Source organism: Saccopteryx bilineata, chromosome 7, assembly GCF_036850765.1.
Source record: "Saccopteryx bilineata isolate mSacBil1 chromosome 7, mSacBil1_pri_phased_curated, whole genome shotgun sequence".
Taxonomy (NCBI): Eukaryota; Metazoa; Chordata; class Mammalia; order Chiroptera; family Emballonuridae; genus Saccopteryx; species Saccopteryx bilineata.
In genome coordinates, this window is record NC_089496.1 from 82,473,252 (window position 1) to 82,493,253 (window position 20,002).

The following is a 20,002-nucleotide window of genomic DNA, read 5'->3' on the forward strand; positions in this document are numbered from 1 at the left end:
TTTTTAAAAAATGATTTTAGTTATTCATTTTTAGAGATAAGAGAGAGAGAGAATGGAGGAGGGGCAGGAAGCATCAACTCCCATATGTGTCTTGACCAAACAAGCCCAAGGTTTTGAACTGGTGACCTCAGTGTTCCAGGTTGACACTTTACCCATGTGCCACCATAGGTCAAGCCAAGAATTGGAGAGGTTTTCTTAACTTTGTAAAACAGAAGAGAAGAGCAGTGGTGGAAATGCTGACGGATGGTTGTCTTCAGATGCGAGGATATGGAAGAAGTTAGAGTTCTGAGGCTGCGCTTGACTTTACCTGTTAGGAATTGGCTTTGATTCTTCCAGTGGAGCTTTATTCTCTTTCTAAGCGAGAGAGCGAGGGAGCAGGGGAAATAGACAGGGACAGACATACAGCAAGGGGAGAGAGAGGTGAAGCATCAATATTTTGTTGTATCACCTTAGTTATTCATTGACTGCTTCTCATATGGGGCTAGACCAGGTGAGGGGTAGGGGCTCCAGCTAAGCCAGTGACCCCTTGCTCAAGCCAGTGACCTTGGGCTCAAGCCAACAACCATGGGGTCATGTCTGTGATCGCATGCTCAAGCCAGTGACCTGTGCTCAAGCTGGTGAGCCTGCACTCAAGCCAGGGACCTTGGGGACCTGGGTCCTCAGCATCCCAGACTGATGCTCTATCCAGTGCACCACTGCCTGGTCAGACTGGAACTTTCTAATGTATGGAGGAAAAGACTATCCTTTTTAGGTTTCTTTCTAAATGTAGTAGAATGACATGTTCAACTTATGATCCTCATAATTTTTAAGTTCTTTTTTCAATATCGATTCTAAGTTTATGTCAGTTGTGGTGGACTAAAGGTCAAAGCTTCCTTTTCTTACCAAGGATTTCTAAGTCCGACACAATATATACAGAAATAAATGTATAGCCACGCACAAGGACAGATGTGCCTGTATTTCCTCTAAAATCTATAACTGCCAGAATTCACAAAAAATATCTTGAGAAAATGAAAACAGAAACAAACAGACAACAAAAACAAACAGCAAAGAACATTACTGTCTCAAAAGCTGAAAGGATTCCAAGATTACCGTTAGCCTGAAAGGAATGGAGGGGTCCCATCTTTGATGACATGGACAGAAAACCACAGGAGATGTGGAAAACTTAACCTCCAATCCCCAATCCCTCCTCTCTCCAGGACTCCTGGCAGGAAAATGTGTTTATTTTGACACAGAATGTCCATATTAGGAATAAGTCCATAACATTGAGTACTGAGAGGCTCGGGCTAACACAGCAGAGAAGAAAGATGCAAAGGGGCACGGACATCAGGATGGTTTAAGGAGCAGGGAGGGAGGCCCTGCCTCTCAGACCACCGCCCAGCAGGGCTGCACAGAGGACACTCCAAGGAAATGAGCCCAGCACTCTGGAGAGTGGGAGAGCCCAGACTCTGGAGTAGCACCTTCTGTTCACACACAGCTCTGTCCCTTACTGGCCTTGTGATTTTGGATATGTTAAGAAACAGGTAAAAACAAAACAAAAAAGAAACATATTTGTGCCTCAATGTTCTTATTGGTTACATGCAGTGAATTCATCTGTATTAATTTCACTGAATTCTAAGGACTGAGTAAATTGTTTTTATATGAATCTAGGGCCTTTCACATCATGAATACCTCAAAATTATATTATTGTGAAAATATTTTTTATCTACTCCATATTTGTCCATCGTAAAGATGCACCACAATGGACTTACCACCTCCAGTAGCACTGTCCTTGTTTTCAATCCGTTATGAATAATCATGACATGAACATCCACATACATGTGACTAAGGTACACATTCAAGAATATCCATGGGAAAAATGCCTAAGAAGTGGAACTGCTTGAAAGATGGGAGTGTGCATTTATTTACATCTGATAGATGGGGTCACATTGTCCTTCAGAGAGAATGCAGAATCACATACCCACAAACCATTCATTAATCATTTGTCATTCAATCAAGTAGTCATTCATTTGTCAAATATTTATTGAGACAATACGTGCCAGGCACCACTACAGATAAGTGCTATTATTAGTGAACAAAACAAAGATTCTTGCTCGTGCGAAACATGTATGTTAGTGGGATGGTGGGTACATATTAGTAATTCATTTTGGATTTACTTTTTTTTTGTGGGTTTTTGTTTGTTTGTTTTTTCTTACAGAGGCAGAGAGAGAGTCAGAGAGAGGGATAGATAGGGACAGACAGACGGGAACGGAAAGAAATGAGAAGCATCAATCATCAGTTTTTCGTTGTGACATTTTTGTTGTTCATTGATTGCTTTCTCATATGTGCCTTGACCGCGGGCCTTCAGCAGACCGAGTAACCCCTTGCTCAAGCCAGCGACCTTGGTCCAAGCTGGTGAGCTTTTGCTCAAACCAGATGAGCCTGCGCTCAGGCTGGTGACCTCAGGGTCTTGACCCTGGGTCTTCCGCATCCCAGTCCGACGCTCTATCCACTGTGCCACTGCCTGGTCAGACTTTTGTGGGGTTTTTTTTTTTACAGAGACAGAGAGAGTCAGAGAAAGGGAAAGATAGGAACAGACAGATAGGAATGGAGAGAGATGAGAAGCATCAATCATCAGTTTTTTCATTGCGACACCTTAGTTGTTCATTGATTGCTTTATCATATGTGCCTTGATCTTGGGGCTACAGCAGACCGAGTAACCCCTTGCTTGAGCCAGCAACCTTGGGTCCAAGCTGGTGAGCTTTGTTCAAACCAGATGAGCCCGCGCTCAAGCTGGCGACCTCGGGGTCTCGAACTAGGGTCTTCCACATCCCAGTCTGACGCTCTATCCACTGTGCCACCGCCTGGTTAGGCTGGTTTTAATTTTTACTTCCCACATAACTTATAAAGTTGAGTCTCTTTTTTCATGATCATTGACCTCATAAAACTCCTCTCTGTGAAGTGACTATTCAAACATTCAAACATTTTGCCCATTCAAAAAAATATTGACAGTGTCTTTGTGGTTTTTTTGGTTCTTTATATAAGGTAGATATATATCCTTCCAGAATATATTCATTGTGATCATTTCTCCCACTCTTTACCTTACTTTTTGATTATCTTTTTTTTTAAGTGAGAGGAGGGGAGATAGAGAGACAGATTCCCGCATGCGCCCCAACCAGTATCCACCTGCTATTCCCATCTGGGACCTCAAACCAACCAAGCTGTCCTCAACTCAAACCAATGGAGCCACTGGCTTCAGGAGCGAAGAGAGAGAGAGAACGGGGAGAGGGATGAAGGGGAGACAACCAGATGGTTGCTTCCCTGTGAGTCATGACTGGGAATCGAACCCAGAACATCCATATGCCGGGCGAATATTCTATCCATGAGCCAACTGGCCAGGGGCCACCTTTTGATGATTTGAAATGGTATCATTTGATGAATAGATAGGAGCTTAAATTAATTTAACTAAAGACTTATTTGATAATCTCTTATAATTAGTGCTGTCTGCGGAGTTTAAGGTCATAAAGATTTTCTCTTATGTCTCAAACGAGAGGCTTTATAGTTTTATTTTGTACAGGACGGGGGAAATTGGAAGAGACAGAGCTTAGGAATGTCGATCCTCCTGTTCAGAAAGAGGTGGGTAATGGCTCACACACTGAACAGAAAGCGTCTGGCTCACTCAGATGAGGCCGGAGGGTCTTGTTCTGCAACCTGGCAGCTTGTCCCTGCTTCAGACTGGAATGAAACAGAGCTTATAGTCGGGCGGTACAGAGCCTATCCCAGAGAGAGCTGGAGTGGTGTCAATGTCCTTCAGATCAACCAGAGGCTTCAGGGTAAAATGCTGTAAAATGTGGGTCAGTATTAAAAACAGCTCCATGCGGGCTAGGCCTTCTCCAACACAAGCTCTTTTTCCTAAAAATGACACGGAAATTACATATTAATTTAATTCTATTTCTGAGTTAACACACAGAGAGGCTGAAAAAATATGGAAATAAGAAATAAATATATAAGTATATTAATAAAAGACTAATTAACTTATGGCTTCTCTTATCTACAGCGGAACCTGATTTCCTTCATTCTCTCAGCACCTACCTCTGTGTGCGTGCTGCAAGAAAGATTCTATTCTGTGCTCCCACATTGGATTTGCTTTCCTGAGGCTTGTCAGTGACATCTTTCCATGCACACACACACAGGCTGACCTACCCAACTGGCATGAGGCACACACTGTACTTTTCAATGGACAGTTCCAAGGCTCAGTAACAGCTTTGTTTCTCTTCATCGGTATTCTAAAGGATAATCTTAATCTTGTCATGTCCCTGCTTTAAAAAATTTCAAGAGCTTGCCCTTGCCAAGTATAAAAAGAAACATCAAAAATTAGCCACAGCATTACTATCCACTAATCCTCAAACAGACTGGCAATTTCAGATGTTGTCTCAAATTCAGCGGTCCCTCCATGGAAGACTATTCCTCCATGGAATAGTCTTCCCCTCTACTCTGCCTGCTGACACTCTCTACACTTTACTAGATCCTGTTCAGATGTCATTTACTCTATGCAAACTTCTGTGACGTGCTCAGGGTATGTAACTCATTCCCCCATCTGTTCCCACAGCCCTCATTAATGTTCTAACACAGCACATGTCACATGAAGTTCTAATAATTCATCTGTCTCACTGACTGGAATATAAGCTCTTCAGGTAAGGCCTTTCATCTTGAAATGATGCCTACAGTGTCAGACAAAAGCGAGTCTGCAAACCCAGTGATATGAATAGAAACCTTGAGCAGGCTCATTACACAGAAAGAAAGATAAGGCCTTATACTCTCTCTTCTTCCCTCTGTTTCTCCTTTGGAGTGTGCTGAATATTCTCTGGGTCTCCTTCCTTTCAGGTCCATTCTGTGTGTGTCTGTCTTTGGCGCTTACTCTCTGCTCAAGAAGCTGATTTCTATGACTCGCATAAACCCAGAAGTTGGTTCCTTCTGAGTTCTGAATAAATTCAGAGGATTAGATATTGAAATGGCCAGAGTATTTAATCCTCACTCCCACCCTGTCGGACCACAGTTTAGACCAGAGGCTCTATTCCTCTGCCTCTAAACACATCACCTGTTGAGGGGTCCCATCTCTCTTTGCTAAAGATCTACTTGGGTTCCAGTAATAGCCACCTTCCCTCGTTCCTTTCAACCTAGGATGGTGATGTTTTTCCCCTGCTGGTGTCAGCCCCTGAGTGCTTTAGCACACTTCATTACCTCCCTTAATCTTCCCACTCTCCAAAAAACTGTCTTTGCATTAAACATTTGTGTGTGTGTGTGTGTGTGTGTGTGTGTGTGTGTGTGAGACAGAGACAGACAGAGGGACAGACATGAAGAGAGAGAGATAAGAAGCATCAATTCTTCATTACAGCTCCTTAATTGTTCATTGAATACTTTCTCATATGTGCCTTGACCGGGGGTGGGGGGGGCTACAGCAGAGCGAGTGACACTTGCTCAAGCCAGTGACCATGGGGTCATGTCTATGACCCCTAGATCAAGCCAAAAACCTCACGCTCAAGCTGGTGAGTACGCTCAAACCGGCGACCTCAGGATTTCAAATCCGGGTCCTCTGCATCCCAGTCCGAAGCTCTATTCACTGCACTACTGCATGGTCAGGCTCATTAAACTTTTGTTAGTTGACTTTTCTGAGTGTGCCACCTATTTCTTTCCAGGACCCTCACAAATTAAAGGAAAACACTGAAATAAAACTTCCTGCAAGAAAATTTCTCTTACCTTCTAAAGACTCTATCCTCTGCCCTGGGAACACAGAGGACAAGAGTTAGGAACTTCTGACCCTGGCTAGTAGCTCATTCTGTTAGAGTGTCATCTGAAACACCAAGGTTGAAGGTTCAATCCCCAGCCAGGGCACATACAGAAAGTGATCAATGAATATACAACTAAGTGGAACAGAAAATGAATGCTTCTCTCTCTCTCTCTCTTTCTCCCCCTTTCTCTGTCTGTCTCGCTAAAACAAAACAATACAAAGATAAAAAGTCAGAAGCTTCTGTTTGGTTCCCACAACAGTCCCTTGAAGACCATTTGTCTCTCTGGGGTCTCATTGCCAGTTAATGTCGGGGACTGAAATATCAACAGGGTTTTTAGAGTTATTTCTGGGGGGACCGAGGTGTGAGGAACTGGCTGCTGCCCAAGCCCCCACCTCGCTTGCAAAAAGCTAAGCCCTTCCCCACACCTCCATGTTAGCTGTGATGTTCGTCCTTCCCCGCATTTTCCCTGAAGGAAAGACTGGCTTCTTTGTGCATGTTAAGTATTGGTAGTGGTTTTTTGCCCTTGGTAGAATTCTTGAGTTGCCTTGGAAACTGTAATCAGAAAAGTTATTGATTTCCTAATGGCCCATTTTACCCTATAATAAAGAAAGATGTGGTTTCTGGAGGCGACCATGTTTTCTCTGCTAGGACAGTATTTTCTGCTAGCAGTAATTGCAAAGCCCTCCCAAACCCTTCTTTTATATTCTTTAATTATTTAAGTCTATTTTCTTAATTCCGCACCGTTCCTGCTTGGGACCTGAATATACTCGTTGCAGCTAGCCCGCGGCATGTTAATTTGCCGTCCTCTCTTTCAGATAGGGGATCTGTTCCTTATTGACACTTTATCCTTGGATCTGAGCATGAGTCTGCTGCATATGGCCTCCTCAGGGAAGTGTACTGAATGAACTGACTCTAGGAGGAGATTTTGCAATGTCAGTGGTGAATTATGGGACAGAACTCATTGAGCAGCCTCCAATTCAATGAGAAATAACCTGGACTTTGGGAGTGGTGTCTCTGTCCTCATGCAAATGACAATTTGTCCAGTCCTGTGTAGCCTCCATGCAAAGCCCTGCCTCATCTCTTTGGCCTCTGATGTGCAAATAGAAATGAAACTTGCTTACCTGCTGAAAAAGGCATGAAGTAGTCACTCCTCTTAAAGTTGCCTCTTCCATCTAAGAAGTGTCTGGGGTCAAACTGGTCTGGGTTAGGAAACTCTTTGTTATTGTGCAGGATAGAAGTCAGAGATGTGAATATGGATGTGCCCTGATATAAAGAGAAACAGACAAACTGGATTAAAGAATGTTATAGAGGTCCTGGCTCGTTGGCTCACTGGTAGAGCATCTGAATGGCTGGTGTCCTGGGTTTGATTTTGGTTCAGGGCACACAGAAGAAGCAACCATTTGCTTCTCCACCCCTTCCCCTCTCACTTCTCTCTCTCTCTCTCTCTCTCTCTCTTTTTTTCCCCTTCTACAGACATGGCTCAATTAAAAATGGCCTCAGATGTGTAGAACATCGCCCCCTAGTGAGCATGCCTGGTGGATCACTGGCAGGCGCATCCCAGGCAGGTGCATTCAGGATTCTGTCTCTGCCTCCTTTCCTCTCATGAAATGGAAAAAAAAAAGAATGTTATGGAGTTTTTTAAAAAGTCCCTGCATCAAATCCTTTTGTTTTATACATCAAGTGATTGAGGTATTAAAAGGAGAATTTATTTATTTCATGTCACAGAAGGAATTAGTGACCAAGCCTAATAGGTCTTAAACCATATAAGCCAGTCCAAGGCACTGTTCATGGACCCCAAGGCCATTGTCTTTAGTTTGTAGTCTGATATCAGCACTTCTTTTTTAGAAAACTAAGGAAACTCTCTGGAGTGCACTGTCTTTAATTGTACTATTGTCAAAAAGTGCTGATGTGGAAGAGCGGCAAGATGGCGATGGAGTAGGCAGACATACCAACTTCCACTTCCCAGAACCAAAGTGAATTACAACTTAATTTTAAGAACCTTCATCTCGAGAAACCAACTTTGAACTAAACTAAGAGGACTCTTTAACCAAGGAACACCGAAGAAGCCACACTGAGATTGCTAGAAAAAGTAGAAATGTGGAGAGGGCTGCTCAGTTCCTGGAAGCAAACAGCGGCGTGGAGAGACTCACATGGCAGGAAGTGAGTTTAGTGGAGAGGTGAGGGTTCTGGGCCCCACGAACAAAGCCCAGCCTGCAGCCCCAGAGCCTAGAAGAAGCGTATGGACAGTGTTTAGCTGCAAAACAAGTCAGGATACTGTTTGTGAGAAAGAGACAGATTTCTCACACCTAGGATTCTTCTTAAAGGGACCGCACAGAAAACCTCTTTCACAACCACTCACCCGGGTCTCTGGGGGACGGGGAGAGAGGAGAGGACCAGAGTAGCAGGAAGAGAGTGTAATCTAGGAGGCACAGGCAAAACACTTTGAGGAACAGCCACCTTGACCCCTGGGCTGTGTCACTCTCCAAATCTGAAGTGAATATTTCTCCCTGGAACCAGCAATACCAGCAAAGGGAAGCAGGACACCAGCCAAACAGGCTCTTCTGCGGCACTCAGAGCAGAGTTGCTTAGAAGGAGGAAGCCTTAAGAAATACAATATTTACTTCTAGGGTCTGAGCTGCAGAGCCCTCACCCACACTACTTAGGGCTCGCTGGAGGTTAGTGGCAGCAGGATGCATAAGGCACGGTCCCATGGGCTGTGGCAGAAGTTAGGCTGGCCAGAACTCAGGCCCAGCATGAGCTCAGTCTCACATAGCAGGGGCATAAGGGACACAAAAAAAGTGGTCCCACCTGCAATTCCACCCGCAGGGGAAAGATTAAAGCCTGGGAACTGCAAAGACCTGCATCTCAGCACAGGCATACAGCCCCACCTGGCCCACAGGACCGGGGCTTGTGGCCCAACTCATGAGCACAGCTCAGCCTGTGGGATCAGGATGAAAGCCCACAAATATGTGGAGACCCATGGCTGAGCAAAGGTGCTCACCCCTGCCTGCATTGAAAGGCTTGTGGCCCTGGGTGTGGTATGTAGCCCCACTCACAACAGGTGGGCGAAGGCAAAGGCTTGTAGACCAGGGCATGTGAACACAGCCGCTCCCGTGGAGGTGAGGTAGAAACTGCAGCAATAGCCACAGCCAGCAGGCGCAAGCAAAGCCCATACTCGAACATCCAAGGCAGCGGCAGAGGTGGTGAAGGGCCTGCAGACACACCACACCCAGGGAATGACAAAATAAGAAGGCAGAGAAATTCAACTGAATTGAATCAAGAGAAACCCCCAGAAAAGGACTTGAATGAGTCAGATATAACCAAATTACCAGATGCAGAGTTTTAAATTATGATTGTTAATATGCTCAAAGATCTTAGAACAACAATAGATTGTCATAATGAACAACTAAATAAAGAGATAGCAAGTATAAAAAAAGACATTGAAATAAAAAAGGAATTAGTAAGAAATGACAAATGCAACATCAGAAATAAAGACCACAATGAAGGGAATTAAAAGTAGGGTGGATGAAGCTGAGGATCGAATCAGTGAGTTAGAGCACATGATAACGGAGCAGGGAAGCAGAGCAGCAAAAATAAAACAGACTAAAAACTCTGAGGAAACTCTAAGAGAGCTCTGTGACAACATGAAGAGAAATAACATCTGCAACATACGGGTTCCTGAAGAAGAGAAAGAACAAGGGATAGAAACTTTGTTCAATCAAATCATAGCTGAAAACTTCCCTAAATTGATGCAGTGAAAAGTCACACAAGTTTAAGAAGCACAGAGAATTCCATTAAAGAGAAACGCAAAAAAATCTACACCAACACACATCATAATTAAAATACCAAAGCTAAGTGATAAAGAGAAAATATTAAAAGCTGCTAGAAAAAAAAGGTTATTATTCAAAAAAGAAGCCCCCACTAGGATGACATTCAACTTCTCAACAGAAACACTTGAGGTCAGAAGGGAATGGCAATAAATATTCAAAGTAATGCAGAACAAGAGCACACAATCAAGGCTACTTTGTCCAGCAAGGCTCTCATTTCAAATTGAGGGAGAAATAAAAAACTTCCCAGACCAAAAAAAAAAATACCTCAAGGAATTCATTACAACAAAATGAATGTTTCAAGAAATGTTAAGGAGCCTGCTGTAAACAGATTAAAGGGGGAAAAGAATATGGCAAAAGAGGAATACAGCTTTAAAGAATAAAGTGGCAATAAACAACTACATATCAATAAGAACCTGAAATGTAAATTAATTAAATGATCCAATCAAAAGACATAGGGTAGCTTCATGGATAAGAAAACAGAACCCATACATAAGCTGTCTACAAGAGACACACCTCAAAACAAAAGATGCACATAGACTGAAAGTAAAAAGGTGGAAAAAATATATCAGGGAAATGTAAATGAAAATAAAGCTGGGGTAGCAATACTAATATGAGACAAAAATGGACTTTAAAACAAAGGCTAGGAGTGACTTCAGAGAAATGGCACTGTAAGGAGCGATACCGATAAATCTCCCCCAAAATTCAACAAGATCTTCAACCAGAGACAGAAAAATCTATCCTTGGAGCCTCCAGCAGTTCCACACTAAACGCAAAGGTATGATCGAGTGAAAAATTGACTAAATATATAATCAACCCGAAGGAAATAAGACGGAGGAAGAAACACTCCACCTCCCTCACTAACCTAAATAAAGGGCTGCTTTCACTGGGAACTGAGAGTATAGGAACTGAAGCAGGCATAGGGTGTGAATAATACCAGGCTGCAACACAAACGTCCGAACCAGGCTGTGGCATGGACATTCAAGCCGCGGTAAAACTGTGCTTGTGGCAACCCAGTCAACACAAGCTAATGCTCGCGCCAAATCCAGACAAAGAAAAACAAGTGGGGCAGCCATCCGCCCCGATCTACTGGTCGGTGAGCGCAGATAGTGTGTGTAAGATTCCTCCTAGAGTCCCAAGAGTGGGTGCCCATGTTACCAAACAGAGGGGCAGTCAGAGGCCTTTGTGTGGGCCAAAACCAGAGTCTTGGGGTCACCCCTGAGCCCTGAAAAAGTTGCACGTGGGGAGTGAGCGGGAATGAAATTCCCAATGCTGGAACTTCTCCCGGCGGGTAGGGCGCATCACCCAGGGCAAGAGGCAGCCGGCCCGATATCCTGGTTAGCGAGCATGTATAGCAGGCAAGAGATTCCCCTGGGAGTGGGTGCCCATGTTCCCAGACAGAGGGGCAGAGTCAGAGGCCTTTGCATGGGCTGTGACCGGAGTCTCAGTGTCACCCCTGCACCCTGAAGAGTGACTCGTGAAAGCGAGATTCCCTACGCTTGAACTTCTCCAAGTGGGTGGGGCACCTCACCCAGCCATACAAGCTAACAGACCCATGAAGGATTAGCTTAACCCACAGTCTGCTTGCCTCCCAACTGACCTATGCGACCCTAACTGACAAAATCTCTTTCAGGTCAGTGATCTAAGACAAGAGAGGAAGCTATTTTTTAGTACCTCTTGCTATGCTATGCACATAGGGGTGGGGGCAACCTCTGATTGGCAGAGCTTGCATACTCAGGGCTATATGTTAAAAAGGGGGAGGTTGGCAGCTTGTAAGTCCTCCTGCTTTGCAAACAGTGACTAGGGCATCTTCTACCCAGCCAAAAGAGGTTACAAAGTACCAAAAGCCTGGGGAAAGGAGTCCTACAGAGTGCTGAGGCATTCAGGGACATGCCTAGAGGCACATAGAAAGGCATCTTGAAAACAATTGGCTCCCAGTCCCGCCTGATTATGCTAGCAGCTCTGACTGATTGAGCCTTACCCAGAGCCCTGTGCTGAGTGGGAATAGAGTGGGGATTTGCCAGCTCTTTGAGCCTCTTACTACCCAGGCAGAGGCAGCAGCAACCCCATAGCTGGATCATCAGGCTGCTAATTCAGGAAGGAAAGACTAGGAGAGAGGCTCCGGGAAAACGGACTCTCTCATTGTCGGAGCCTGCAAATGCTAATGAGCCTTGACTGCCAACGAGACCGAAGCCCAATATATGACATTACCTTAGAGACTTATCAACTGCAAACCTCTACTTTAAATGTGCCACAGGGGCAGAACCCAGGGTACAGAGTCACTGACCAGGAAGAGGGAGAGAAAAGAAAAAGCAAGAAGATAACCTTTCAAAATCAAGAATAATCCACAGACTTTATAATCTATCCCATTTTATTATATTTGTTCATTTGTTTCTCTTATCTTCTTGTCTTGATTATTTTCTTCCTTATCCAATTTGGTCGTTTAATTCTCTGCCGGTCTTACTGTCTCCTCTCCTTGAACTACACTACCCATAAGTGTTACATCTCTCATTATCTTTCCTTTCCTCTTCCTTTCTCTCTATTAAGGTTGCACTCTCTCTCTCTCCCTTTGTTCTTTTTTCTTTTTTCGTCTTTTTGCATTTTCCTCTTTCTTTTTTTCTCCCTCTATATTAGTTTCTTCTTTTCTCCTTTACTTTTCCTCTCATTCAATCCTCAATCATGAACAAATTATTTTATTTGGGACTCAAATTTTTCTATGTGGCACTTTGGGGTTTTTTACTTTGATTTCTGAACTCACTAGCAGTGCTCCCAACCCTGGCTCTCCATTTTATCTAGTTTTTGCTCCACTAAATACAATAGTAATTTTTAATTTTTTTCCATTTTTCCGGTTTCCCTCTTATTCCTCTCATTATATCTCTTAGTTAACCATCACCTAAAAGCAAATCATTTATTCTTGACCCAAATTTTTTCCTTTTTTGCATTTTATGGGTCCATACCCCCTTTCTTTGCCCCTTTATCACTTCTCCCCAATTCAGGCCCTCCATTATAGGTAGTTTTTGTTCTATTTAGCACAATATAATTAACAGTTCACCACAAGATATTCTCAAGAAGGAGAGGAGAGGAGAGGAGTGGAAAAAAATAATTATTATTTTTATTTTTTTAACTTTTTATTTTTTATTAATTCTCATTAGTACTATCAACAAAACCGCCCTCAGATGCCATTAAGGAAAAAGAAATTGAATCTCATGGATACAAAAGACAGAGATGTAGCATAGACAGATGAAGAAAAATCTATGGAGAAAAATTTAATATATTGGAAACCTTGGAGCTAAATGACAGAGAATTTAAAACAGAAATCCTAAAAATACTCAGATATACAAGAAAACACAGAGAGGCAATTTAGGGAGCTCAGAAAACAACTCAATGAACACAAAGAATATATTTCCAAGGAAATTGAAACTATAAAAACAAATCAAACAGAGATGAAAAACTCAATTCACGAGCTGAAAAACTAGGTAACAAGCTTAGCTAATAAAACAGTCCAGATAGAAGAGAGGATTAGTGAGATAGAAGACAAGCAACTTGAGGCACAACAGAGAGAAGAAGAAAGAGACTAAAAAATTTTAAAAAATGAGATAGTCCTAAAGGAATTATCTGACTCCATCAAAAAGAATAACATAAGAATAATAGGTATATCAGAGGGAGAAGAGAAAGAAAATGGACTGGAGAACATATTCAAACAAATAATAGATGAGAACTTCCCAAGCCTGTGGAAAGAACTAAAGCCTCAAATTCAATAAGCAAACAGAACACCAAGTTTTCTTAACCCTAACAAACCTACTCCAAGGCACATCATAATGAAATTGGCACAAACCAATGGCAAAGAAAAAATTCTCAAGGCAGCCAGCAAAAAGAAGAATATAACATATAAAGGAAGGCCCATTACATTATCATTGGATTTCTCAACAGAAACTCTACAAGCTAGAAGAGAGTGGACCCCAATATTTAAAGTCCTGAAAGAGAGGAACTTTCAGCCAAGAATACTATACCCATCAAAGTTATCCTTCAAATATGAAGGAGAAATAAAAACATTCACAGTTACAGAAAAGATGAGGGAATTTACATCAGAAAACCCCCACTCCAGGAATTACTAAAATGGGTTTTCCAACCAGATACAAAGAAAAAACAAAACAAAACCACATGTAAAAGCTCCACCAAGAACACAATAAAACCAAATTTAAACTGTGACAATAAAAACAAACAAAAAAGTGGGGGGGAGAGGATGGAAATTAATAGTAGCAAAGGACGATGGAGTACAGAAGTACTCACAAGATAGTGCATTGCAATGAACAGGGTAGGAACCCTTTTCATTACTTAATGGTAACCACCCTTGAATAAACGACCACAGAAACACATGATTTAAAAAAGATAGCAACAGAGGAAAAAAGTATGGAATACAACCAAACAAAAAAAAGGATAGAAAAACAAAAGAGAAGAATCAAACAAGACAAAAATCTGAATGAAAGCAATGTATGAAATGGCAATAGGGAACCCACAAGTGTCAATAATTACACTAAATGTAAACAAATTAAACTAAACAATAAAAAGGCACAGAGTAGCAGAATGTATTTAAAAAGAAAATCGAACTGTATGCTGCCTACAAGAAACACATCTGTGGAAACTAAACAACATACTTTTAAAAAATGAATGGGTCAAAGAAGAAATAAGTGCAGAGATCAAAAGATTTATACAGACTAATGAAAATGACAATACGACATATCAGAATCTATGGGATGCAGCAAAAGCAGTGATAAGAGGGAAGTTCATATCACTTCAGGCATATATGAACAAACAAGAGAGAGCCCAAGTGAACCACTTAACTTCCCACCTTAAGGAACTAGAAAAAGAAGAACAAAGACAACCCAAAACCAGCCGAAGAAAGGAGATAATAAAAATCAGAGCAGAAATAAATGAATTAGAGAACAGAAAAACTATAGAAAAAATTAATAGAACAAGGAGCTGGTTCTTTGAAAAGATCAATAAAATTGACAAACCCTTGGCAAGACTTACCAAGGAAAAAAGAGAAAGAACTCATATAAACAAAATCCAAAATGAAAGAGGAGAAATCACCACGGACACCGTAGATATACAAAGAATTATTGTAGAATACTATGAAAAACTTTATGCCACTAAATTCAACAACCTAGAAGAAATGGATAAATTCCTAGAACAATACAACCTTCCTAGACTGAGTCAAGAAGAAGCAGAAAGCCTAAACAGACCTATCAGTAGAGAAGAAATAGAAAAAACCATTAAAAACCTCCCCAAAAAATAAAAGTCCAGGCCCTGACGGCTATACCAGCGAATTTTATCAAACATTCAAAGAAGACTTGGTTCCTATTCTACTCAAAGTCTTCCAAAAAATTGAAGAAGAAGCAATACTTCCAAACACATTTTATGAGGCCAACATAACCCTCATACCAAAACCAGGCAAGGATGGCACAAAAAAAGAAAACTACAGACCAATATCTCTAATGAATACAGATGCTAAAATACTAAACAAAATACTAGCAAATCGAATACAACAACATATTAAAAAAATAATACATCATGATCAAGTGGGATTCATCCCAGAATCTCAAGGATGGTTCAACATACGTAAAACGGTTAACGTAATACACCATATCAACAAAACAAAGAACAAAAACCACATGATCTTATCAATAGATGCAGAAAAGGCTTTCGATAAAATACAACACAATTTTATGTTTAAGACTCTCAACAAAATGGGTATAGAAGGAAAATATCTCAACATGATAAAGGCCATATATGATAAACCATCAGCTAACATCCTATTAAATGGCACTAAACTGAAGGCTTTCCCCCTTAAATCAGGAACAAGACAGGGTTGTCCACTCTCTCCACTCTTATTTAATGTGGTACTAGAGGTTCTCGCCACAGCAATCAGACAAGACAAAGAAATAAAAGGCATCCATATCGGAAAAGAAGAAGTAAAGGTATCACTTTTTGCAGATGATATGATCCTATACATCGAAAACCCCAAAGAATCCACAAAAAGACTACTAGAAACAATAAGCCAATACAGTAAGGTCGCAGGATACAAAATTAACATTCAGAAGTCAATAGCCTTTCTATATGCCAACAATGAAACAACTGAGAAGGAACTCAAAAGAATAATCCCCTTCACGATTGCAAAAAAAAAATAAAATACTTAGGAATAAACATAACAAAGAATGTAAAGGACTTATATAATGAAAACTATAAACCATTGTTAAGGGAAATCGAAAAAAGATATAATAAGATGGAAGAATATACCTTGTTCTTGGCTAGGAAGAATAAATATAATCAAGATGGCTATATTACCCAAAGCAATATACAAATTTAATGCAATTCCCATCAAACTTCCAATGACGTTTTTTAAGAAATAGAGCAAAAAATCATCAGATTTATATGGAACTATAAAAAACCCCGAATAGCCAAAGCAATCCTAAAGAAAAAGAATGAAGCTGGGGGCATTACAATACCTGACTTCAAACTCTATTATAGGGCCACGACAATCAAAACAGCATGGTATTGGCAGAAAAATAGACACTCAGACCAATGGAACAGAATAGAAAGTCCAGAAATAAAACCACATATATATAGTCAAATAATTTTTGATAAAGGGGCCAACAACACACAATGGAGAAAAGAAAGCCTCTTCAATAAATGGTGCTGGGAAAACTGGAAAGCCACATGCAAAAGAATGAAACTGGACTACAGTTTGTCCCCCTGTACTAAAATTAACTCAAAATGGATCAAAGATCTAAACATAAGACCTGAAACAATAAAGTACATAGAAGAAGACATAGGTACTCAACTCATGGACCTGGGTTTTAAAGAGCATTTTATGAATTTGACTCCAATGGCAAGAGAAGTGAAGGCAAAAATTAATGAATGGGACTACATCAGACTAAGAAGTTTTTGCTCAGCAAGAGAAACTGATAACAAAATAAACAGAAAGCCAACTAAATGGGAAATGATATTTTCAAACAACAGCTCAGATAAGGGCCTAATATCCAAAATATACAAAGAACTCATAAAACTCAACAACAAACAAACAAACAATCCATAAAAAAATGGGAAGAGGATATGAACAGACACTTCTCCAGGAAGAAATACAAATGGCCAACAGATATATGAAAAGATGCTCATCTTCTTTAGCTATTAGAGAAATGCAAATCAAAACAGCAATGAGATACCACCTCACACCTGTTCGATTAGCTATTATTAGCAAGACAGGTAATAGCAAATGTTGGAGAGGCTGTGGAGAAAAAGGAACCCTCATACACTGTTGGTGGGAATGTAAAGTAGTACAACCATTATGGAAGAAAGTATGGTGGTTCCTCAAAAAACTGAAAATAGAACTACCTTATGACCCAGCAATCCCTCTACTGGGTATATACCCCAAAAACTCAGAAACATTGATACGTAAAGACACATGCAGCCCCATGTTTATTGCAGCATTGTTCACAGTGGCCAGGACATGGAAACAACCAAAAAGCCCGTCAATAGATGACTGGATAAAGAAGATGTGGCACATATACACTATGGAATACTACTCAGCCATAAGAAATGATGACATCGGAACAATTACAGCAAAATGGTGGGATCTAGATAACATGATACGAAGCGAAATAAGTAAATCAGAAAAAAACCAGGAACTGCATTATTCCATACGTAGGTGGGACATAAAAGTGAAACTAAGAGACATTGATAAGAGTGTGGTGGTTACGGGGGGGAGGGGGAATGGGAGAGGGAAAGGGGGAGGGGGAGGGGCACAAAGAAAACAAGATAGAAGGTGACAGAGGACAATCTGACTTTGGGTGACGGGTATGCATCATAATTGAACGACAAGATACCCTGGTCTTGTTATCTTTGAATATATGTATCCTGATTTATTGATGTCACCCCATTAAAAAAATAAAATTATTTAAAGAAACACATCTAAGCAACAAGGATAAAAACAAATTCAAAGTGAAAAGCTGGAAAACAATACTCCAAGCAAATAACATTCAAAAAAAGCAGGTATAGCAATATTCATATCTGATAATGCTGACTACAAGACAGCAAAAGTACTCAGAGACAAAAATGGTCATTTCATAATGATTAAGGGGATGCTGAATCAAGAAGACATAACAATTCTTAATATATATGCACCAAACCAAGAGCACCAAAATATATAAGACAGCTACTTATTGACCTTAAAACACAAACTGACAAAAATACAATATACTTGGAGACTTCAATACACCGCTGATGGCTCAAGATTGGTCATCCAAACAGAGAATCAATAAAGATATATTGGCCTGTTTATAAAGTAGTGTCAGCAGACTAGAAGGAAAGGAATGCAGTCAGAGGGTGAGGTGCCTGAGTTTTTGAACGTGCAATACGTATAGAAAGTGAAGCAGACTGTAATTCCACTGCAGTGACAGTCGGAATCTGATTCCTAAGGAAAAGTGGAGATGAAATATCTCTCACCTTCGGAATAAAGTATCCTCTGAAGTTAATGTCCCGGGTCACCTCATGGGGCAGATTGGTGGGAACAAGGTCACTGTATCTCTGGATCTCGTGCACCATGGCGTCCGTGTAGGGCATGCGGCTCCTGTCCTGCATGCAGGGGCTCCGGTTTCTGCCAACCACACGGTCGATCTCTTCCTGGACTTTAGCTGGCACGGCAGGAATCAGAATGTATGTGAAATGGAACACTCTTGTGAAATGACCGTCTTAATTTTGGTTACATTGTGCTGGGAGATGGGGAGAAAGGAAAACGACATTTCGCTACCTCCATAAGGGAGAAAAAGAAACAGATTTTCAGTTTCTTGGGCTAATTTGAGTCTCATTAGAGACTTAAATATATGTGCATGTAAAACACAACTGTACCATGAAATTCACTTCTCAACTTTGATTCTCTATTTTGTGTATTTTTGTTTAATGGACTAGGGGGGCCTGGGATCCTGAAGGATCACTACAAACCATGTAGTTTAACCTCTTAACAAAAACTATGCAGTTTTTGTTTTATTAAATGTGTAACTTCCAAGGGAGTAAGAGCTTCCCAGTACAGTAAGTGCTTAATAAATAGAGTAATTAAATGAGATGTTTAGTAGACTCAGCACAGAGGAACAAGAAGTTAACATTTATTTAGCATGGAAAATTTGATAGGCATGCTACACTATTTAGTGTATTTCTTTATAATTTCTCAAAATAGTTTTATGTGTTCGATATTAGTTTGTGTATCTTAAAAATGAGAAAAGAGGTCCAGAAAAGTAAATATACTTCTTAAGGACATCCAGGTATTATGTGGTTTTTCTCATTCCCAAACCCACCATCTTTGAACTTAAATAAGATTATTGTAAGTAATTTGTGTTAGTGAATTATATTTTTCCTTTACCTACAAAATACATCATGTTAATAGCTTAAGTAGGACTATTCATTAGTTAAAAAACAAATGCTTATTACTTTGCCTTTGTGGAAAAGACTCTGTGAATGTTAGGAAGTATTATCATCTCCTTAGACAGAAGATGGCGTCATACGGGGAAAGGTAGTCATGAGTCGGAGGTCACACAGCTATGTGCTAGTAGAGCAGAACCTGCAGCCACTGTTGTTAGAGCCTATAACCCACTTTCTCTACTACCGGGTGGCTACTGTGGACATATGGGATGTATCTACCACGTGAAGAATGGTCCTTTAATGGAGCATCTGAAAAATATGTGGTTTAATAGTTATAAGGAACAAAGAGTTAGGAATTTTAGAGAAGTTTTAGATTTTGCCTTCTCAGTTTGAGAGATGAGTTTTGCCTAGAAGAGAGTGGTTATATGCAATGGTTAGGAGCTGCTTATAAAATCCTATGCTTAACCAAATGTCACAGTGAAAGATAATGCTGGCAAGAAAGAAAAGAGAAAACATAAATGGATATGATGCAAGAAAAAACCCACCTAGAAAATGAAAATGGAAGAGCTGGGGAAATATGACACAAGAAGGGCTTTAAATGTGTGTAGGAAAATGTCCCAAACAATTAACAGTCATAATCGACATAGGTCTTACAAGAGTTAGTGAGTTTATTTGGCTAAAAGACTCTGTGTCACATGAAAGAATAACATTGCCATCATATCCCACAATGTGATGTGTGCAAGCAAAGTGATTCAAGGCTGTGCTTCTAAATCGCACCTTTTGGAAAACAGTTATAATGGAGGACAGGGGACTTTAAACTAAGTAGGAAAATCTTTAAGTAATGAAAAGGGTTCCTACCCTGCTCATTGTAGCGCACTATTTTGTGAATACTTTTGCACTCCATCGTCCTTTGCTACTGTTAATCTCCATCCTCTCCCCCCTTTCTTTTTGTTGTTGTCACAGTTTAAATTTGGTTTTATTGTATTCTTCTTGGAACTT

The 20,002-nt window shown here is 40.7% G+C and overlaps 1 protein-coding gene across 1 annotated transcript; it reads right to left on the reverse strand.

The window, feature by feature from the left end:
* Positions 1 to 3,504: 3,504 nt before the first annotated feature.
* LOC136310599 (cytochrome P450 2C21-like) lies at positions 3,505 to 18,444 on the reverse strand. Its single transcript, XM_066239403.1, has 3 exons — positions 18,095 to 18,444; positions 6,887 to 7,028; positions 3,505 to 3,888 (listed from the first exon to the last, which is right to left on the reverse strand). The coding sequence occupies exons 1-3, from the start codon at positions 18,227 to 18,229 to the stop codon at positions 3,707 to 3,709; spliced, it is 459 nt and encodes a 152-aa protein (XP_066095500.1). The 5' UTR covers positions 18,230 to 18,444; the 3' UTR covers positions 3,505 to 3,706.
* Between the last annotated feature and the right edge of the window lie 1,558 nt (positions 18,445 to 20,002).